The sequence below is a fragment of the Tachypleus tridentatus genome, chromosome 2 (assembly GCF_004210375.1).
Source record: "Tachypleus tridentatus isolate NWPU-2018 chromosome 2, ASM421037v1, whole genome shotgun sequence".
NCBI lineage: Eukaryota > Metazoa > Arthropoda > Merostomata > Xiphosura > Limulidae > Tachypleus > Tachypleus tridentatus.
In genome coordinates this window covers 44,935,384-44,960,112 of record NC_134826.1, presented here as the reverse complement: position 1 = coordinate 44,960,112, position 24,729 = coordinate 44,935,384, and the positions used below count along the sequence as shown (strand labels likewise).

At 33.6% G+C, this 24,729-nt stretch overlaps 1 protein-coding gene across 1 annotated transcript in view; it reads right to left on the bottom strand.

The window, feature by feature from the left end:
* The window catches only part of LOC143242467 (stromal interaction molecule homolog), a 57,007-nt gene that overhangs the window by 15,202 nt on the left and 17,076 nt on the right, over positions 1–24,729 (bottom strand). Inside the window, 5 exon segments of the mRNA XM_076485885.1 lie at positions 1,197–1,287; positions 2,011–2,182; positions 3,143–3,258; positions 5,848–5,959; positions 6,520–6,634. Coding sequence (XP_076342000.1) covers positions 1,197–1,287; positions 2,011–2,182; positions 3,143–3,258; positions 5,848–5,959; positions 6,520–6,634 — 606 coding nt within the window.

The window sequence follows — 24,729 nt, the reverse complement described above, 5'->3', positions numbered from 1 at the left end:
CTTTAAAATGATGTAAAACTGGAAAATAAATATTTGAAAAATAAATAAACAAAGACTTTTATGTCCTTCCCATGCATGTTGATCTTCACAGTTCATTCATGTTAATGTTTATTTGCCCTACCTCAAATAATTAAGTTTTTAAGTGAAGACTCTATGGCCTCTGACTTGCAAGGCCAGTGCTCTATCAATGAGCTATCCAAGCTACACCCATCAATGTTCACTTATAAAGCTTCCTGTTTATGGTCACCACACTACAATCTGATATGTTTCAAAGGTTAAATGACAGAAGTCTGTCAGAGACTTACTTTTATTTTTATCTTAAAATTACTAGGAGTGTCCACATGGTTCAAGCACATTTTTCAAAATGGTTATTAACCCCATTAATTACCGTAGTCCCAATTTATTTTAAATAGAAAAAAGTGATTTCACCCATCTGTTTTGTCAGTTCTTTATTATTAGATTGAGTACTGCAATACCAATGATGTACAATTAGCCAATTTGATGCAAGTTATAGATTCCACTGATAAAAGAAGATAACAAAAGAAAAGCATAATTTGAAAGTTATAGCTCACCCTATGAAGTAAGTTTATAACTACAGAATCACATTATGACACTGTAGATAAAACATAAAACTAATTTATACGTCAGTTACAAAAAGCACTTTGCACATAATATACTTTTCTATTATTTGATCTATATAATACTGTATTTTTACTTAAAAAATAAATAAAACACAACCTATTACTCAAAAACTCACTTTTTTTCCAATATTTTCATTAAAATTATGGAAACTGGATTTGTCATCTGTAAAATTAGAGTAAGGGTTTTTATGGAAGTGAACCAAAATGAAATAAATATAAATATTTTTGTTTTAAGGTACGTATGTGATCATTGACTCATATAATACCTCCATTTACTGCAACAGTCTTAAGGAAAATAACAACACAGGAAAGCACGAAAAGAACAGGAATGAAAGTATTCTTCTGAAACACGTGTCACAACACAGAAATATCCCTTTTTAAAGGAGTTACCTGATTTGAGGGTAAGTGCAGGTGTTTGTAAATATGGTGAAAAATAGGCATAAAATAATGTTCGTTATTGGACAAGATTTGACCAATGGGTAGGAAATGGACAACTTGGCATGCAAATAAGAACTAAATTAACTGATGTTTCAAATCCCTTTTTGTAAAACCTACCCTAGAAATGTTAATTTCATCTCGCAGTCTTTTCTCAAGATTTTCCTTTTCTATAGCAACATTCTCTTGTTCTTCACGTGCTTTATCTAGCCTGAAATAGAATGGTAAACATGTGGGACAAACAAAGCATGCACTCTAAAAGGAAATCATAACATATATTCTCAAAAATAAACAATCTAAAGGTAAAGCACTATTCAAAAACCTGTATTAAAAACTGAGAACGAACTTGTTGTTAAAGACTAAACAGGTATCTAAACAGGATTTCTAACACAAACCAAATAATCATGACCAATTTAGATACTCTTTCCTTATTCATTAACAACCCACATGATTATTAAACAGTTATTTCTAACCAATGAGGTCCAGCAGTCAAACATTAACTGAGAACAATCAGAACAGCTTCTTAAATAGGCCCTCAAGGACAATTATATTCTTTATAATGGTTAGGGGTAGCAACTGAATAACCCATAGGTCAGACTTCTGTAGATATTATTCTCTGTTATTATGGATATCAGTGGCTGAAAAAAATGTATTTTCTATTACAAGTGAGTATTATATAGAAGATAAACTGATGTTGATAAAACTTTTCTATTTTTTCATAACACCAGTTGTGCTAAGTTTCAGACTATCTGAACTTGCAACATCTCTGCATAAACTTGTTTGTTTGTTGGCTGATCTTTATTGTAGTTAAAATGTTGTGAATTAACCCCAAGATTTAAAGACTTAGATTGGAATTTAAAACAAATTCAAAATGTCCATAATTAGATGTTTTTGATAATAGTATGTTTTTAATATTTAATATTTCTTAACTTACTCCTCTTGTAGCCTCTGGAGAGCTTCTTCAGCTTTCTGTAAGTTCTCCATGTCATTCATCATCTTCCGAAGATGAATCTTGGAGTATTTATGCTGAACAAAAGCAAACCAACAGCCACCAACAGCTACTACTAATGAAAGAACTAGGAGAGTGTCTTTTACATAGTTATGGTCTGTAAGAAAAAATTCAAACATTCAATAAAGAGCTATAAACTGAATTTGAACAATTACTGCTTAGGTTATCAACACCCAATAAACAATCACATTACTTTGCAAATGTTTAGCTCTGACCAATAGAAGTTCTTTTCTACAGTATGATAATACTGTAATAACATTATAAGTTAGATGGACATTTTTTTACTGAATGACACCCTGACATAACACAATTTTTTAAAACTTTTCAAATATAGTACACGAGAACAAAACTTTCAGACAAGTGACATTTTTATATAAACAGCTTGGTTCATAACATCACAATTGGTGACACCTAAAAGATCAAATTGCATGAACACAAAAATACCACCTTTTTCATATTTCTTCCTCATTTGTTTTATTATGATATTCTCTTGAATATTACCAAAAATATTCAGTTTTCTACAAAAGTTACATTTTTTCTCAGTATAACTTAAATTAAAACATGCAGTAACATCATACCTTACATTTGTTGATTTAGTATTTCATATGTACTAGATGTAATAGTTTGTAAAGTAGTAAACAAGCTAAAAGGGAGAGAGAAGTTTCATTAAGTATTAAAACCCATTAGCTTATGACTTCTCAAAGTTCAGATATTGGTAATTACATCAAGCACTGGTTACATTCAGTGATTTTCTTTGGCCAATTGAGCAGTAACTGAGACTGAGAGAGCCCAATGTAAACAAGGTCTAACACAGTGTTCTTGTCAATTAAATAAAACTTGATACAATTAATTAAAAAATGATTCACCTAATTTGATTTCTAGAACATTTTCTTATGACACACAAAGGCATGAATGACACTGGAAATTTTAATGGGAAGATTTGCTTAAAAGACATAAAAGAGGCTTAGGGTTAAAGGTGTGGCCCTTTCAGAGATAGATATATATAAATTATACATACATATACATCTAGGTAGGGGACAGAAAGTAAACTACTTACGTTTCGGAGGCCCAAACAGTACTACATCCATTGCCTTTAAAGCCAATTTCTGCCTGTGAATGATATCTTTTATACCCAAAACAGATGATAAATAGTTTGCATCATTCACTGCCATTCTATATTAAGGGAAAATATCATAACTGTTTTAAACACTTAAAATACAAATGTCTTATTTATAAATGTGTGTGTGTAACTAGCATAAAAATTTCACTTCAGAATTTCACAGCAAAATTACTAGTTAAAAAAAACCCTTAAGTGAGGTGGAAGTAACAGTTTACACAACACTTGTCTTCTTACTGTTATTACAGATTTAGCCTGTTTCACAACCTTGGGGAGCAAAGGACATAGTATTTTTCAGCTTTCAGAGAGAAAAATTAGAAATACTTGTACATCACAATATTTTTTAAATAAGACATGCACTATTTTCTTCTTATTAAAGAAATTAAGAATCAGAGTGCTGGATTTACAAGGGTGAAAAGCAGTTAAAACACAAAGCCCAATGATAGCGTTCAGTTAGCATGTTTGTGTTTTCTTATAGCAAAGCCACATCAGGCTATCTGCTAAGCCTACCAAGGGGAATCAAACCCTGATTTTAGCATTGTAAATACATAGACATACTGCTCTACTAGCAGGGGGCATTCAGTTAGCATTCAGGTACAAGTCTTTGACAGATTTAAAGCTATGGCTATTTGCAATGAATACACATACACACACACATACATTATATATAGATACATACATACATAGTGGAAGAATCTTTATTCAGAATCTTGTAAAGGTTACTTATAATGAGCAACATAAAAAGAGTAGGACTAGAATTTGCTTACAAGGTGCTACAATACAGGATGTTATAAAGCATATTAACATTTTAATTGCTAGAGTATTCTCTTTCTTATGGCATAAAAATGTGCAGTCCCAAAAGCTGCTTCAAAAGTAGGAACCTTCAGAGACCTAGAGATGTGGCCCTTTCATATACAGATACAGAAAACATTTAGAACTGAAGACTTAAATTAAAAAAATATCAAGAATACACTTGGAGCAACAAGTCGGTAGCTTTGACCTATGAGATACTATCTACTGTAAGAGATTATAAATTCTGTTGCCATAGATGAGGTCTACTTAACTTTTTTTTTTTTTATCATGGTGCATCAGTTTGCCACCTCCAATATGTACTTCGTTTTATTGCATTGTGGTTAAAAACAAACAAATTACTGTATATAATAGTTTGACATTTTGGGAGACTTTTTTACATATTACACACCTTGTGAAAATATGAAACCTGATGTTTATATGTTGCATCTGTATGGCTTCGAAACATCAAAACGACTTCACTGTGACGGTTTGAGAAAAAATTAAAGGTGTTTACTTTTTTTAGCTTTAATCACTGACTAATATTTTCTTTCATTCTTGGGAAACTTCCCACAAAGTTTTTCTTTTATAAAACTGAAAACTGAATTTTTGTTTTATTTAAAAAAAACACTACACAATTGTATGACACATATGATTACTGGGGTACAATAAAAAAAAAACTTTACCATAAAAAAATTATAAACAACCTGATTTTTTTAAAAACTGCAAATCAGAATGTTTCATTCAATATATGTAATGTTTTAAACCTGTTTCATATTCATATATATATTTTCTTTGGTCAATCATGCAGTAACTAAAGTTGAGAAGGCCTACTGTAAACAAGGTCTAACACAGTGATCTTGTCAATGAAACAAAACTTAATATAGTCACATGAAAATTTATTTACCTAAGCCTACCTCATCTCATTCCATGACAAACATCTATTTCCATATTATAATGGAACATCATAATTCAAATAATTAAGTAAACTTTTGTCAACCTTTAAGACAAAAAAAGAGGATCATCACTGAAGTAGAAGTTGTATAAAACTTTTAGCAGCATATCATCATCAAGCTAAGAGTTATTATTTTGTTCCTATTTCTAAATACATCTTTGCTGAACTGGAAGTCACATTGGTCTATATACTTGAAAAAAATAGAGAGAGAGACGTTTCATTAAGTGTTGAAATCACTAGCTTATAACTTCTCAAAACTCAGATATTGGCAATTATATTAAACCACTGCAACTTATTGGTTTTATAAAAGGACTAATTGGATGAACCAGAAGGATAGATTACTCTCTTAAGAGATCTTATTGAAGCTTATAAGAATATCTGAAGGATCTATAGAATAAAGGCCTCTGATTTCTTTGTACTATACCCTGAAAATAATAGTAAGAAAGAGGTAAGTTTAAGATTTGAAAAAGACAAGCTAGTCCCCTGTTAACACAATGGCTTCCAAGCCTATTTTGCTTATACTTTCCAGGGTCCAGAAAAGAAATGTTGTTCTGAAGTCCCACTCTCATCTGTATATGTAGCCATTGTGTCCCAGCCAATAAGTGGCCCTTTAAACAGAAAATAGAGCAAACTCACCAGTGAGTCGTGTGGAAGTCAACGTGTTAAGATGAGCTTATTATGGAACAAGTTGCCTTCTGAAGCACTAAAGGTCAGTTGTTAACACGAGTTTAAGTCAATTGCATGAAATATTAAAGGCAAGTCTGAATTTTTACTTTTCTCATAGGTGGGTGTGCAAGGATGTGATGTATTCATTATGTTGACATGTATTTCAAATGGAAAAATTTGACAACTTTATCATTCCTCACAATCCAGTACTGAGAAATATTGTACTCACACGTACCTTGGTAAAGCAGTACCATCGACTCCATTTTCATTGAAATTCTGAACGTACTGAGGTAGATCGACGTATGTCACTAGCCATTGTACTGTTTCCTCTACTGTCCAGTTGTGAACTGAAAAAAAAAATATTACAACCTAATGATGTGTATCTGATTTGAAATAAGCAATATTATAAACCAGTAGTTCATAGATTAGATGAACAGAACACAATTAAATTTTACCTTCCTTCTTGCTAAAGAGGTACAAAAGTTGCTACTTTCATTTTGTTATAACAGTGATTTGTTCACAGATCTGCAATCTTGGCTTCTTCTGTTTTGTAATTTTGTTAATATTTAACAAAAAGTTGCAAAATCCATTGTTAGTGTTATATAAATATGTAATAATGTTATATGTTTTTTTCAGGTACTACAGGTGAATGTCAGTTTGGTCTAAATTTTATTTGATTGACATGTCTTCATCAGAATTTAAATTTATAACACAAACTGTTTCATTAACACATATTTAATACAGTAACATTTTATTTAAAAAAAAACGTTATTCAAATTTTTCTATTTATCATAATCTGTGCCTTCATTTGATGAAAGAAATTTTTATTTCTTGTTGATAAAACTTCATTTCACACAAATGTTATAAAAAAATCTACACATGTAATCAACAGTAAACACAACATTACCTTCAGATGCTTTCCAAGATTTCCATAACTCATCGACACTAATATGTTTATCATTTCCATGAAAACCCTTCTGTCTTTCATAGCCATTCTCATAGTGCAGCTCATCTCGTAAAAACTGGAGAAAAAAAGTAAACAAAATGGAAACAGATAAAATTGGCAGTTTAGGCCATCCATATTATCTATGACATCATAGTCCTATAACTTAGCAACAGTTAAAAATAACCATCTTTAACAAGCAGAGTTAACTGGCATATCTGTAGAATAGTTAAAGGTTTAAAGTTACTGCTCAATACAATTTTTTCTGGTCCAATTTCACTTGTAAACTAAAATAAAGTTTCATCTTAAGCCTCTTGAAAAACAAAAACATTCATAAGATATACTTCAGATACTATTTATTCTAAGAAGTTCTTTAATGTTAATGTTTCATCACTTTTCCATTGTTATTATCACAATCACAGTTATTGTTTGAAATTTCATACAGATTTATAATTCTTTTATCATACCATACAGCACAGTATTTATTATCCTTATTTATTTTTTTACATTTATCTTGAATACAAAAATAATTTCATGTACTGTACTAAATACTTGTAATAAGATAATCAGAGACACTTGGTTAGACACAAAAGAAATCAGAACACCACTAAAAAGCTAATGCCCAATATCAGATAATAGTTTTTTACTTTATCATTTTCATAATTATGTACATTTTTGTGTTAAAAAAGACAAAAGTATATTAGCTTTAAGGTACTACTTTTCAAGTTACTATAATATTTCAGTCTAAACTTGCAATTTTGATAACTGCATAGACTGTCATGATAACCTGTTTTTAAACTGAAAGATGAGCAGATTAACATTTTAGACTTGCAGCGTCCAACACGATGATTATTAATCACGTATTGCAAAATGCTACTGACCTGTAGTGAATTGGTATCTCAGTAAAAACCTCCTATTTTTTTAAATTTAATATCCATATTTTTGACATGTCATTTTTATATTTTTATTTATTTTTATTTTTAGGTATTTTTATACCTCTCTAATGAAACACGGTTAATTTTTTCCTTTGTCATGTGCCAAAAATGTAAAGACATTCTCTACAATTTTGATAATGATGAAAAATCTGTTTGAACATCACTGTTTTCAAATATTCTAGAAGGGATCATTTGATTTTTTTACATATCCATTGCTGGTTTTAATTTCAACAGTTTCAAACTTTGAGTTACAAAATTAATTCAATTTTACCTTAAAATAAAATACCTAAAACTTGTGTTGATTTGATTTTAAAATTTAATTTCAAGTGTTTTGTTACTAAAGTTTTAAGACACTATTACACTGCAATTATTATAACAAGATAAAAATTGTTAAAAAATAACATGAACTTCTTCTAGTTCAAAATAAGCGGAAGTGCAATGTAGTAACATGAAACAATAAGACAGAATAATATTGAAAAAAATACTATAACCCAGGTTTATGTTACATTAGATAGGGAATTAGTGACAAATGAAAAAAATACATAAATAATAAGAGTAGTTTAGAGAGAGAAAAAGATGAATAGAAAGATAATCACACCTCAAGAATATATAAACTGTCACTGACAGAAAAATAAGGTGGTATTAGAGCAGTTTCTTTACCTAACCCAATAGAAATTAATATCAGAGTGATACAAACACAACTTTCCATGGAACTAGAGAGTTACTTCAAGACACAACCATGCATTACTTTGGAAGTTCAAAAAACATTATACAAAACATATCTACCAGGTATTAGTTATCTATTTTCTACACGAAAATATCAAGAACTTGTACGTGTACCATAAAATTTTTCTCAGAATAACTCATTAAAAAAGGTAAAAGCCATTACCCAGTTTATAAATAAACTATATCTTTAACAGTGCATCTTCTATCTAATCTTTGTCAAAATAAGTTTTTTAATTAAATACCAACAACACCATTTCAAATGCCAGTCATTTAAAAAAACAAACTACTTTAGTTAACAGAATACTTACATATTTAAGGCATTTCTGAATTATGTTATTCAGTACCTGTACATAATGGAATTTACCACAGTTAACCTGTGGTGTTGACAATCAGAAAGCCAGCCCTAACGACTGACTATGTAAACACTAATCCATATTCTTTTCTGTTGTTTTTTAATGAAAATAACAGTACTTTAATATAAACATGATATTTAAGGCTACTCCAAACTTTTTTTTTAATCAAAAGTGGGTCAATCTAAAAGGCTTATAATTTGTTCATCATACTTCCTTTCCCATTAAAATTTATTTGAAAGTAAATGTTTTAATATGCAATTTATCCTGAATGTGCAAACTGAGTAGAATTATTGGGTTGGCTGAGAGGAGTGCCAAGTTAGGCCAAAGGAAACTTTCAGAAATAACTTTATTAGCCTCTTTGAAAACATTAAAAAAATGTTTTTTTGAAGACACACATTAGATCTAGGTAATCAGTTTATTGTCATAAAAATATTTTTTTAATTTCTGAAAGCTTTAGCTTCAAAGGCATTTTCTTTCCTCCCTCCTGAAAAAAAGGCATACACTTGAATGACTCAAGTCTACCAAATGAAGAATAAAACAATTTTTAGCTTCAATCAAATGGTGGCATCAAATAACAGTATTGACTCAACTTAAAACTTATGTCAGGTCTTACATAACTTGTAGGTTAAAGAGCTTAATGTATGGCCAGGTGGGTTAAGGCATTCAACTTGTAATCTGAGGGTTGCAGGTTCAAATCCCAGTAGCACCAAACATGCTTGCCCTTTCAGCCTTTCTATCAGTGCTTCTTCTAAAAGGTGACCAGTAGAGCTTTCACAATATTTTTTTTTTTTCTGGTGTCAATTTCCCTCTAGTGAAAGCATCATCAGCCAGTTATATCTATCTGCCCTTTCATTTCCTTGGATCCCATCATGATCAAGAGAGAATAACCTTACTAGGCTCTTCACACGTGAATTTTCCCAGGTTCAAATCCCTGTCGTACCAAAAATGCTTGCTCTTTCAGCCATGAGGGTTGTAATGATGTTACAGTCAATCCCACTATTCATTGGTAAAAGAGTAGCCCAAGAGTTGGCAGTGGGTGGTGATGACTAGCTGCCTTCCCTCTAGTCTTACACTGCTAAATTAGGGACATCTAGCGCAGATAGCCCTCGTTTAGCTTTGCACAAAATTCAAAACAAAACATATAAAGAGCCTAACCATTAGTTGAGTCATTCAAATACACTAACTATTAGTACTCAGTTAACACTGATTGTCAAGAAACCCCTCTATCAGAAAGTGAAGGATTGTGTAAAATTAAAAGAATGTTAAGGTTCTAGTAGACACTGTGGACATACTGCAGAATGTTAAGGTTCTAGTAGACACTGTGGACATATTGCAGAATGTTAAGGTTCTAGTAGACACTGTGGACATATTGCAGAATGTTAAGGTTCGAGTAGACACTGTGGACATATTGCAGAATGTTAAGGTTCGAGTAGACACTGTGGACATATTGCAGAATGTTAAGGTTCGAGTAGACACTGTGGACATATTGCAGAATGTTAAGGTTCTAGTAGACACTGTGGACATATTGCAGAATGTTAAGGTTCTAGTAGACACTGTGGACATATTGCAGAATGTTAAGGTTCAAGTAGACACTGTGGACATATTGCATAATTATCGATATTGTAACCATTCTCCAAAATGTAATGGGCACAAATTGGATATGGTATTATTTGCACCTTACAACGTTTACTGTCTAAAACATTATTTGAAACTTTAATTTGCTGACAAATAAGATTGTCTGGCAAAGGTCTTACCTGGAAAGTACACTTTGAAAATGTCTCTATTATTGAATGTCCAGAGAAAAGTTTGTTCTTAAGCATAAAGCTACACAATGTGTTATCTGTGCTGTGCTCAATACGAACATTAAAACCTGATTTCTAGTATTGTAGGCCTCAATACTTACCACTGAGACAAAAGGAAGAGACATATAAAAAAAGAACTCCCGATATTCTAGTAATAACGTGTTTTTTTCTTTCAGTTGAACTTGGAATAATGTTGTTGCTTTCGCCTCTTATGAGAATCTAGTAATTGCTTAAATCTGCCCAAGGAAGAAATGCAATAACTTCTTGCGTTGGTTTGTTAGAATGATTTACCACGACTAAGTTTTAGATACTATATAGGCGTACACAGACATTTTCTTAGTCATTAACAGTTGTTGTTATGTTTGATTTTTTCTCCTGAGAATCAATGCCGTTCTCCACCGTATTTAATTTATATTGCAGGGATGAATCTGCTATACGTTTTTTTCTGGTTCATCACCCCACTAGTTTCACAAACATTCCAAACAATCTGCACTTGAACACACCAGACACGATAATCTGTGAATAGTTTTCCTAGCCTCCTACTGGTGGGTTGGAAAACGTATCAATGCTGATCGGAATTCTTTCAATCACCTGTGTTATCGAAGCAACATAACTCGGCAACAACAATAAAAATGAGTGTGTGTGTTTCTTATAGCAAAGCCACATCGGGATATCTACTGAGCCCATCGAGGGGAACCTAACCCCTAAATTTGGCGTCGTAACTCCGCAGACTTACCACTGTACTAACGAGGTGCCAAAATGGAGTGAATAAAGAGTCATAGTGAAACAGGAAATACGAATAGCAACAAGAACAACACATTAACATTAAAGGTTATCAAGCTAAGATCAGGTCATGATACACAGGATAGCTAATTTCTGTCTAAAACGGATCTTTCTTTCTCATAAAGGCTAAAAACACAGAGAAACATACACAAAAAAATAAAAACAATAACAACATTTAAGAAACTTTACGTTTTATACGTCAACGTGAAATATGACGGTAAACACACACACACGCTCTGCACAAAGAAAATAGCTAAGGCAATCGTCTAAAAAGGACTAAATATACGGACTGTGATAAAATCATGCCCAAAGAGAATCTAAGTTTTCTGACAAGACAAAAATAAAATGCTGCCTAGTAAACAACATGTATAAACATATAGAAATACTGTACTGAATTAACTTCAATCTTTATACGGAACGTGTGTTCTATGACCTCTGGAAACTTCCCCAAACAAATTGGAAAGTTAATCACACACGAAAATTCAGATACGTGAATCAAAACGTGATGACTACAAAAAGATAAGACCTAGATTAAACTGAGCATAGGTGGCCATTGCCCATATGATACAATGATATCTCCTAGAGTCTTGACTACTATGTTTGCTTATTACAAGCTCACATATAATTGTGTTGTTTAAGATCATTCTGCAACTTTGGCACCAATATTTGAAGAGGTGAAAGATCTATTGAGCAAACATGGAGAAAGAAGCACGTGTCAATGCTTCTAAACATTAAGATAAGCAAGCACTTTGGCCTTTCATGGATATAAACTTCTCTTAGTGATTAGCACTGTATACAAACAAAACATTCAGAAACGGAAAGGTATTATTGCAAAATAATTGTTTGTAAAATGAAATTAGTTGCTGTGGGTCTATTGTATTACCGAGGCCATTAAGATCATGTCCTTCAAAAATTTTACTTGTCTAAGTTACACACTACAAATGTCAATTGCAAATGTGTAGACAACAATTTAGACTAATTTGAACCAATAGTATAAAGAATGCCAATATGGTGGCTTCACTGACAATAACGGTTGTTCTTCATCTGTCCACACGTCATTTTTGTGAAAATTAGTCTGTAGTTCGTAGCCGCTGACACACATTTCCTAAATTTGATGTGGAGGACGACGTTCATCTGAGAAGCATTCCTGCATACGATCTAGCAGCAACCGGCCATTTTGATCAGACTGTTCTTTTATCTTAAACCTAGTTTTGTGTAACAGCCTTTGTTATATTATCATTTCGAGCTTTTGTGGCAGTGCCATATGCATAGAAGGTGCGCGTTTAAGCCTATAACCGTTGTTCTTGGAGAGCGCCTCTTGTTGACTTTGGTTTAAAATTTTCCACTTGTTATCGTATGCACACTTGTATGGGCATTTTGAGTACTTATACGTATTAATGAATGTTCAGATGTCACGGCCTTAAATGACCTGAACGATAGTGTCACAAGGTAGACCAACACCTCATTTCATAGCATGATAACTATTATACCTCTTCATTTCTAAATTATTTGTCTATCAATAAACTTCTGAGTCACCGAGAAATCGAAACAATGACATCTTCAGCAGAATCATAGCCTAATATTTCTATTTCACAAAAGTGAATAACACACCCTTGTTTCTGTTATCTTGATAGGAAATGTATTCAACGATTCCCTAGTTAGTTTTATACTACTTTGATGGCGACAAAACTGATAATTGCACTTAGCTACAAAAGGAGCTTTAATCACCAGACGCCCCTAATTTTTAACATATCTTGAACCACTACTAAAGTTTGTCGTGTCCAAGCCGACCTGGTATTATACAATGGGCCTCATCAGCACTGTGTAACAGCAGATATGGTGTGGTCGAAATCCTATTATACATTCTTCTATAGTCAAAGAATGGAGTGCGATTTTGTGTCATCGTGACGCGAACAATGTACCCTTGGATTCACAGTTTGGCATACTGCTCATTAGGGCCACGGCCGATACACAGAATCAAGATGATCAGATAGTTTGGAAATATTTTTTGTTTAAATCATATTTTTGAAGGACGTTATAGTTAAATGAATAAAATGTTGGTCATAATGCAGTATTTAGCTTACCACAACTAACTGAACAGCCATAGAACACAGTAAATGAACCTCAGAATTGGATTAAACTTTTAACTGGATCACTCTAATCTGGTTTGTTTGTTTAGAGCAAAACCACACTATATGAAGTAATGCAGGGAATCGAGCCCCAGATTTTAGCTTTGTATTGGGTATTAACACTTTTACTGATAAGGAGAGAACAGCGTTTCGACCTTCCTAAGTCATATTCAGGTTAAGAGAGTGTTTAAAAGTGACTGTTGACGGGCACGTCTTAGGGACGACAGTATAAAGATACATTTTTATTTTAAGTGGGTTTCTCGTCATCAAGAGTTTTAGCTTTGTTAGTCTGTAGATTTACTACTGACCAATCGAGGGGCTTCAGATCTGGATTGAAATGCGTTAAGCTTGTAAGTCACTTACTTAGGCTACAAAAACAATGTCACACCTATATGTATTTCATACAATTTTCACACCGAAATATCGAATATATTCGTGATATTTAAAAGTAAGCAAAATAAAAAAGGAATCCAATAACTCGAGCGCTTTCAGAAAATGACTTTCTTCCACGAGGATTTTGTTTGTTTTGAATTTCGCGCAAAGCTACACGAGGGCTATCTGCGCTAGCAGTCACTAATTTAATAATGAAAGACTAGAGGGAAGAACTAGTCAACACCACCCACCGCCAACTCTTAAGCTACTGTTTTAACAACGAATAACCACCGCGTTATAACGTCCGCACAGTTGAAAGGGTGAGTACATATGGTGATATAAGGATCCGAATCTGCAACTCGCAAATTGCGAGTCGATATCCTACCCACCTGACCATGCCAAATCTATTAAAACAGTATAGTCTGGTTTGTTTTGAATTTCGTGCAAAGCCACACGAGAACTATATGCTCCAGCAGTCCCTAATCTAGCAGTGTAAGACTAAAGAGAAGGCAGCTAGTCACCACCACCCACCACCAACTCTTCAGCTACCAACGAATAGTGGAATTGACCGCCACATTATAACGTACCCATTGTTGAAAGGGCGAGCATGTTTGGTGTAAAGGGGATTCGAACACGCGACCCTCGGATTATGAGTCAAGTGCTTTAACCACCTGGCCATGCAGAGCCAACATACTATAGTCAGCTCTTCAATAACAATTTAACACACAAGTTATATTAATAAAGTTGAATTTACGCAAATTTTAATATCAACTAACAGCCGTCTTTATTAAGTATCGATACCAATAACTGTTACATATCATGCAGATTTTAACACAAACTTATGACGTTTCTTTTTCGGTATATTACACAGACGGGAAAGAAAGAAAGAGCGTCACCATTCAGGCTAATACCTGCTAATAGGTTAAGGGTTTGCGTACACCAAATCTCCACATTGTTCCGTATTTATTTCAAGTCCACTTCAAGTCTACAAGTGCCACATTTGTTTAAAGGCGTACTCCCCGATCCCTATAAAACTATCAGTTCAGGTCTATCACGCATTTTTTAACCTTTTCAAATAACTTTCACGTTTTCTGCCTAAGTCATGAAAAACAAAGTGTGATACGTTATAAAGCCCCAGTTTTTAACATTTGTTTCTTAACAGAGCATTAAAGTTACGAATGTTCTATTAATTGTCACCTGTTTCTCTACCATAAAGCGCATCTCTACTCCATTATGTTTCACTTTCGGAACAGATTTAAAGGTTTCGAAATAATTTAAACGTCGGTTCTGAATTCAAGTCGTCAGTTCTGACAATTGTTTGTTTGTTTTGAATTTCGCGCAAAGCTACACAAGGGCTATTTGCGTTAGCCATCCATAATTTAGCAGTGTAAGACTAGAAGGAAGGCAGCTATTCATCACCATCCACCACCAGCTCTTGGGTTACTCTTTTACCAACGAATATTGGGATTGACCGTCACATTACAACGCCACCACGGCTGAAAGGGCGAACATGTTTGGTGCGACGGGGATTCGAAGCAGCGATTCTCAGATTACGAGTCGAACGCCTTAACCCACCTGGCCATGCCGGGCCCAGTTCTGAGAATAGCATAACTCATTCAAGAGTCTAATTTTTAAATGGAATTCGAAACGTCTATATCAGGGGTGGGCAAATCCATGGCCACTGGCCATATGGGGCCAGCTCGAGTTTAGAAATAAACTTTTTCCATAATTTATTTTTTATCGCAGATTTGGAAATTAGCAACTGCACTACCTCACGTCATCGCTAACGTCGCGCGCTTCACCACTGCCATAGACTCCGCCCATTTTGTAACGTCAGTCTGGTTTAAATGTTTGTTATCAAGTGTGCGTTGTTTTGTATGCGTTTGCAAACATTTTTATTGTCCAGCTTTCACGAGTTTAAATATAGTTTGTTTTTAATCCCATAATATTCGAAAACGAAAGAAACCAGATGATGGTAAACACTTAGAAAATAAAGACAATTTAATTGATTCTGGTATTACTACTGAAAAGAGAATGACACGTGACTGGAAAAACGTGAAACGAGAATTTAATGAAAGTTGGAAGTTGAAATTTATAGTGATTGAAGTAAATAATAAACCAATGTGTGTTTTGTGTAACAAAGTTTTTAGCAATAATAAAGTATACAACCTAAACCAACACTTTTAACAATTTTCACAACGAATTTGATTTAAAATATCCAGTTGATAGCAAAAATCGTATGAATAAAATTGGCCATCTGAAAGCATAACTTCATGAACAAAAGAGATCCCTAAAAAGATTTTATCATCGATGGAACTAGTCACATTAGCTAGCTATAAAGTAGCTTGGATTCTAGCTCAAGAAAAGAAATCGTTTTCTGATGCTTAACTAGAAAAAGAAATATTGATTGTGGTCAATGAAACTTTGTTGGATAATTGTGATTCAAAAATAACATATATATTATTCAAAAGGTAAATAATTTGCAATTAAGTCGAGAACAATTGTCCACAGAATGCTAGAGTTATCAAAAGACATAGAAAATCTGTTGCTTGAACAACTGAAAGATTGTTTGTATTTTTCTTTAGCACGAGATGAGTCAACAGATGTTAGTGACACTGCACAGATGATATTTTGAGTTTGACATGTAACTTCAGATCTTCAAATGAGGGAAGAAATGCTTGGTCTTTGTGGATTACGAGATCGAACATGTGGCAAAAAAAATCTTTGAAAAATTTCTTGAAATGTCAAAAATATTCAATCTGGATTTTAAAAAACTGGTTTCTGTTACAACAGACTGTGCTCCCGCCATGACTGGGGCGAAATTATGACTTGTTTCTTTTTTGAAGCAGCATTTAATTGAAAATAATGTGAAGTCCACGCTGTCATTTTTCTACTGCATTTTGTATCAGGAAAATTTGTGCTCAATTGTCTAAGTGATTAATTGAAAAATACGGTGGGCATTGTTGTAAAAATTGTGAATTATATTAGAAGTGGAAGCTCTCTCATCCATCGACAGTTTGTTGAGTCTTTGAAGAAAAGCAGTGACTTTACTTTTGATGATCTTACTGATTTTGAAAATGTAAGATGTTTAAGTAGAGGAAAAGTCTTGGAACGATTTACTTCCTTATTTCCTCAATTAAAATAGTATCTTGTTGGAAAAGGTAAGATTGAAAATTTCCCTGAAACTGAAACTTTGTCATGGAATTGTGATTTATATTTTCTGTGTGACATGATGACTCACTTGAATAATCTGAATACGAAGCTTCAGGAAAGAGGTAAAATAATAAGCGAGCAATCACACTCATGAATTTCAATTGAAGCTAAACCTCCTTGCAGAACAATTACAAAATAATGATTTGACACACTTTACAAAATTGAATAGTTATCTAAAAAATAATAAGGGCTATGATTTTTCTGATGCTAAAGATGAACTCTATGTAAACTGGATCCAAAATCTATCTCAAAAGTTGAATCATGTTGCCACGAATTTAAAAATTTGAAATTGATATTTGAATTTTTGCATGATCCATTTCAATTTGACTTCAGAAGTTTCAGTAAGGAAATTACATAAAAGGTAAACAAAAATGTTCTATCCGAGAGATGTGGCTCACTGTTCTGATAAATGAGACTTTCAGATTTAAAGATAGCAATTTCAAAATTATTTTCCATGTTTGGATCCACAATATTTTCTACGCTAGATTTTCTAAACTCTAAATACAGATCTCGGCTTACTGACAAATTTGAGGCAGAGCTTAGATGCTCATTGAGCATAGATATTAACAGGGATGCCAATGACATTTATGAAAAAAAAGAGGAAAAGGTATATAGCCTGGCCAGAGCAGCACATGCCTTACATAGCCGCGCCTGACTAGGGGGAAATTTTAAAAAAATGGATGCTATTTGGTGTGATTTGGTGCAATCTGGGACATAATTTCTTTATGTTTTTTGACATTGCAATGTTGGAAAAGTACACAATATATATCATATAAAATAACAAAAGGAAATTAAAAGACTAAATCAAACTAATAAAAACTATAACTTTCATTTACAGTTGATTCATTCTTTTAATTTGCATTCATTTTTTAGAAGATATATCAAAATATCTAAAATTAACAAATAAAATAAAAAGTAAATAAATGAAATTTAAGATTGTTCATTTGCTATTTATTCAGTTTAATTTTTTTCTAAATCAAAATATATTAGTAATATGAGTTAATAAAGCCAAAATAACTCAGTAAATACTTCAAATACAAATCATTTCATTATTATCCTTTTTGTCATCAATAACATCATCATCATCAACTACTGGTATGCTGCCAATTAAATGTTTTACAGTCATTGCCAATAACTACTTCTCTGCTGCATATATTCCATACAATTTTCAAATCACATAAAATTACTCTTTTGACTAATCATGACTACCTACAGTTCAAATTGTTCAATTATGCAATCTTGTCATTATACTACTGGTACCTTAATGTCAGTGAATTTTCCATTCTTTCACAAATTGACAATACAAACTAAAACAGCATATGAAGGAAAGCTATGACATTGCTTAAAAATTCAACTACTGATATGGTTCAATATTAAACTACTGATATCAGTGATATGCCTCAGAAATAAAATTTTGTACAGTCACTGACATCAACAACTACTGCTCTGCTGCATGTATTCCATTAAAATTTCAAATTACTTAAAATTACTCTACATGACTACCTACAGTAAAACTTGTTCATCTATACAATCTTGTCAGTAAATTACTCACAATTGGCTGGGCCAGATTTCACAGAACCATAGGCCTGAAGCCTTTCTGCCCTTTTCTTCTGATTCTCCCTCAGCTTTGAGGTATACTTTGAAGCTGCTGATCTAATGTCCTTACACATTCTCTTGTCTACAGGATCAAAATGAACATCTTTCCTTTTAAACATTTCAATCGCTGTTGTTTCTTTGGAGCCGGCCCGGCATGGCCTAGCGCGTAAGGCGTGCGACTCGTAATCCGAGTGTCGCGGGTTCGCGCCCGCGTCGCGCTAAACATGCTCGCCCTCCCAGCCGTGGGGGTGTATAATGTTACGGTCAATCCCACTATTCGTTGGTAAAGAGTAGCCCAAGAGTTGGCGGTGGGTGGTGATGACTAGCTGCCTTTCCTCTAGTTTTACACTGCTAAATTAGGGACGGCTAGCACAGATAGCCCTCGAGTAGCTTTGTGCGAAATTTCCAAACAAACAAACAAATTCTTTGGAGCGTAGAGAATATTTTATCGTCTGGTATGCACACGATACCAGACCACGAGACCTGCAACGAGACGAAACGAGACTACCTCCAAGATGGCGGTAAGATTTTTTTTTCTGCAATAAACATTGAAAAAATACGATTTCTCCTCAAAAACCACCTACCCGGCCTCCAAATCGCTCATATTTTCTCCTCGAATTTACACGAATCTCGTGGGTGATCGTTGGCCGTTTGAAAACCGCGGAAATCCGCGTTTCAGCGGAAAAATGGCACGCATGTATTAAGCCAAATTTCACGAAACTTGTTTATGAAAACTCGCACTGAAGGTTAGTTGAAATGTAATTACTTTGATTAAACTAACACCTTCAATTTTTTTATTTTTTGAATAGTGTGGTCAATGTTGTTTTCATTAACTACAGTTGTGGCCACTATGAAAAATAAGTTGCCCACCCCTAGTCTACATGATACTGCTGAGTTTCATTGGTATCATTCTTGTACGTTCCTAAAAATGCTGAACAATAACCGTAAAAAATAATTAAAAACAAATGGTTTTCTAGTGTACGTAATGTACCAACTTACGAACACTACGTGAAACGTATGTCAAAAAGCTTTTTAAAATTTCAGCTGAATATTCACAAATATTAATTACCCTACTTCCAGTTAAGAATAATCATGAAAAATGCTGACATCTAAACACATTTTTGTAACACAAGCTGTATTTACTTCTACTTATAAATTTTATCACGCTTAAAAGAACGGGGGTGAACAGTGTGCGAAGATTTTAATCAATGGATTCATGGTTCGCGACTCGCAGCCTCAACAATTCGCTTCGCATTTTGGAGTGGGGGAGGAGCGTGGATGCGTGTTGAGAATGACAGTCAAAACCTTCTATTCAGTCACGTGATAGCAGCCCATGAGTCGGTGGTGGTAAACGAGTGTTCACTAGTTGTTATACACAAACCTCGAGAAGTTTGTGCGAACGTGTGAATAAAAACTACACATTTACAATTATCTGAGAAATGTTTTAATACTATTACGGTAAGATAGAGTAGCTACACGTTCTTATTCGAGTAGTCAATAATATAGTTTAAAGTAAATATTTGTTATCTTAAAACAAAGTTAAAACACAGAAATGGCATCTGTTTAACCTCTGTAAATCACTAACAGTCCATTAAAGTGAAACTAGAAAATCAATAACTGATTTAGAAGTGTACAGTTGATCAGCATTTAACTCAACCACTTGCATACTAAGAAAGAATTAAACGCATTTCATAATAATGTTAAGGACATGGTAATTTTACGGCTTGTCATACCTGATACGAGCTGTTTAAAACACCCCTACATATCTGATTCACAAATAATTCCACACCATTCGATGAATACTGGCATGGAAGCTTGTGGCTTGAGAACTTAAGCTGGATTTGGTTAACGTTAGTCACAAAACTGCAAATGTTCTGTGTTCTGCCAAATATGGGCATAGGCGTTCGATTTTTAGCGTTAAGCCTACGGATTTATAGCTGAGCCACTGGGGAAGAAGGGGAAAAAAAAGTCTGTTAAATAATATTCAATCACCGAGAATTTTAAAAATATATATACAACCAGAAGACACGGAACCAAAACCCGAAAAGTTTGCCCCATTATTCAGTCACAGAATTGGCTATCTGTGCCCACAAAAGGTGTCAGGGGAAGGGCAGGTTCTCGAATACTTTAGTGGGAACTAAAAAATTGGAAAGAAAAGAGTTACAGGAGTGTATGTGACAAGAAAAAAAAGGACCTGAAACCAAATCCAACATTAAACGGGAGTAGCCGTGCCCATCAATACAGTAAAGGTTATCGGTCATGAGAAAGACCCCTTCCATTTTAGTCCAAAAAGCCAAAGCGACGGTGTTGTGTGTACGTCCTGGTCTCGTTAGCATAATTAAACAAGGAATTAAAGCCCAACAGTTCATAAGACCAAAGTTTATAGGTTAATTTCTCGCTACATCTGGATTTCATTAACTGTTTTCGTGAGAAAGATGGCTGAAGAAACTAGAATAACTGCAATTCCATTCAACCATCTATCTGCTGTATCTCTCCGAGGCAGCTCCAAGAAACTTTATTGCTTTTGGTCTCCTTAACCGTAGTTTTAGAAGCTAATGTCTACTTTCGCTAAAAGTATGTTATAAATTTGCAAATATGATGGTCTGTGATTAAATTCGCTTTCCTTCGCAGAAACTTGTTAGCATACTGAGTATGGTTCGAAGATCATTGTGTAATGATGGCCATAACGAGGGTGTGATTCCAAGAGAAGTACAGAATATAGAATGTTGTTCTTATACATTACCAACTGTACGAAAAAAAATGGAAGTTAATAAGGTCTTAAAATATCACACGCACTTGTAGAATGTTTACTTTAGAAGCCCGTGTATTTATTGTAAATATTGACACTGATAAATAAGGGATAAAATGTGGGTAAAAATGGATCATAATCTAGCCTAATTGGGCTTATCATTGATACGTTTTAAAAGCTGATATGATTATTATGATGTTTGAGCACAAGTACATGCATGTTAAACTATTCAAACAGTTAAATCCTCAAACCGATGTGAAGTTTGATAGGGTTGCGTTGTTGCTGAACAAATGCGGGAAATATGGTGCCACATCAAACATGGGGCCAAAGAGCGAAGCTGCTTCAGACAAGCAGTAATTGTTACTGATTTACAAAGCTTGTTGCGTAAAACAGGGGCTGGATGCTCTCTCGCTCTCATAGTTATTTGTGTAGCCGTCCCTAATTTAGCAGTGTAAGACTAGAGGGAAGGCAGCTAGTCATCACCAACTCTTGGACTATTCTTTTACCAATGAATAGTGGGATTGACCGTAATATTATTACGCCCCCACGGCTGAAAGGGAAAGCATGTTTGATGTGACGCGGATTCAAACCCGCGATGCTCGGATTACGAGTCGGGTGCCTTAAGCGCCTGGACATGCTGGATGTAATCTTAATAAAATGTTACTACGGTACAGCATTCTTCACTTCTGATTAGATCATTGAAACAAGGAAAACAAAAACCGCTTAGTATTTAAAAAATTGCTCAAAAAGAAGAAAATGCTTCTGTAAAATTCGTACAAAAATAGCTCATTGTGTCTGGAAGCCAATCAAAAACCACAATATTACAATAAAAACAAAAGACAAGCCTGATGAGAGGGGAGAAAACAGCGGTGTTAGATTCGGAAGGCTTTAAACATTATACGAGTAACTTTTTAACCACACGACATCTATACTGACAGTATAGATTTTATTGTTTCTAACCTCATTCAGCAATCTTCTTGCACACGAGGTGACGTAACAAACACGGTTAAATGAATGAAATGAAAACCTCAGGGGTGTAAGCGGCATCACACAGATTTGGGAGGGTCTTCTTCTTCTTCAAAAAAATTTTTTTATGTAAAAAAATCCTCAAGTGATTTATATGAAAGTATATTAAAAAATTCAAAACAACGTTTTTAAGACTTATTTCAGATTATTTGGATGGTCCTTGGACTCACCTCTACCTGGTTATGCTTCTGAAACACCTGTTTTAGGAGCTTTGTGATACTATGTAATGTTTAAAATAGGCTAACTCATTAAATAGAACATCAGATATCAGTAATACCTGTTTCAAATAGAATTAAAGCTATGTTTAATGTCTCACTTAAAAGATTTGATCCCCTTTTACCATAATGTCAGCTATATGTTGCAATGAAATATATTATCAGTACAGCAATGGGGAAAAAAAAAGATACAAACACACTTAATAAAGCCCATTTGCCATTTCACTACAGAAAAATACAAAGTTTCCGTGGCTTCAATATTTGTACATGCTGACTGACTATTTTGTTTGGATCTCCATACAAAAACGTTTCTAGAACACTCGCTTTATATGCACAGGCAAAATAGTAATTATTGTGACATGTTAGATTACTGTCTGAACTCTTTGAATGCTCAGTAGACTTAAGTATTTATTTGTTTGCTTTTTAATTTTACACAAAGCTACAATAGGGCTATCTCTGCTAGCCGTCCTTGGGTTAGCAGTGTAAGACTAGAGGGAAGGCAGCTAGTCACTACCACCCATCACCAACTCTTGGGCTACTCTTTTACCAATGAATAGTGGGATTGATCACAACATTATAATGCCCCTCACGGCTGAAAGGGCAAGCATCTTTGGTTTGAAGGGAATTTGAACCTGTGGCCCTCAGATTATGAGTCGAACGCCTTAACCACCTGGCCATGAAGCATTTATTTGGTTAAAGCAATATCCTCTATAACCCCAAATGGACTGTCATTTAATGCAAGTTTGTAATTTATCTTTCAGATAAACCAAGGAAAACCACTATTGTAAAGCAATATCAATAATCCTACTAGTTCAATTATATGTCAGGTATGATCTGAAATTTAAATGATTGGTCATTTGGACTAAAATAGTAAAGAATATTGTGATACAAAAGGCTATATGCTTTTACATTTCACTTAAATATGAAAGTGAGGCCACCAAAAACAGCAGAAAAAAAAAACCTAGCCTGATGGCACATGCTTAATATCAGAATGTTTACAAGGTTCTGAGGTATTCCAGGTAATTTCTCTGAATAAGCTGTTGTCAAAGCCTTTTTAGTGATTGGAGACACTTCACTGGATGCAATGGATCTTCCAAGTACATCCTAAACATGTCCAAAGATACCAAAACTCAGTAAGCAAGCAAGCAATCAACCCAACTTGTTCAATTGTATAGATAATTACTTCAGTCAACTAGTTTACCATGAGAGACAAGCAATATGACCCATTAGACTAAATTAAAGGCTAGATGTAACAAAATTAATAAAACTAAAATTTTCATATAAGTTTTCCACCTTATAGGATGGGGAGTTTAGTACTTCCCAAGAAACTTCCTTTTCATACTATATTTCTACTATCATTATACGCATCTTACTCTTATAACAAAATGTAGTTTGATTTGATATGAGAGGTCAATAAACTAAAGTTCTGATAAACATATAAAAGTGCTCAAATATTATTTAGACCTTACTATTTTCTGTACCATGTTGCAGAATATAAGATTTATTTTCTGCAGTGGGCTACTTGTAACAAACTATTGTAATTTGTTTTATAATTCTGTTTCAATAGGAACAGCTACCTTTAAACATCTAAACTACAGAAGGTCAGTGACAGTTAAGGTCAGGGATGGAGTATATTGTAACAACTAGATTCTCTTAATTCCACAGACACACACACACAAAAGACTGGCTAATGATTATATGCTAGATGATGCATCCCTTGTACTATGTGGTTCCTAGATCTATAGATACCTTTCTTACTAACACATACTTTATTATTCTTTCAGTATAGCACATACCCTAGTTTTATTTGCCTGGTTTCATTTGTGTAGTGTTTTATGTTCATAAATACATATACATCGATATGTAAGTATATTAATATTCCATATAACTAATGATTCAGTAATATATAACAAAGATCAATAAAAACATTACTAATGTTTTACTTAAACCATCCAAAACTAACTTAGATGTACACACTGCTTGCACTTGATTTTACAGGTACAAATTTCTCTTAGAAAAATTTGGAATACTTATATTTTTAACACTATACAAAAAAATTTGCATAAAAATAATATATCTAAGTGAGTGCCTCTTTTATATGTAACTTACATGTTTATGTTATTTAATGTAAATAAAAAAAAACTTTTAGAACAGAATATTAAGATTCGAAACTAGTTTCAACACTTCCACGTGTCTGTCCTCTTCAGTCCTAGTTATATTCGTAACTATGTAATAGGAAATATTTTAATGAGAACAAAATTCCAATCCATAGATA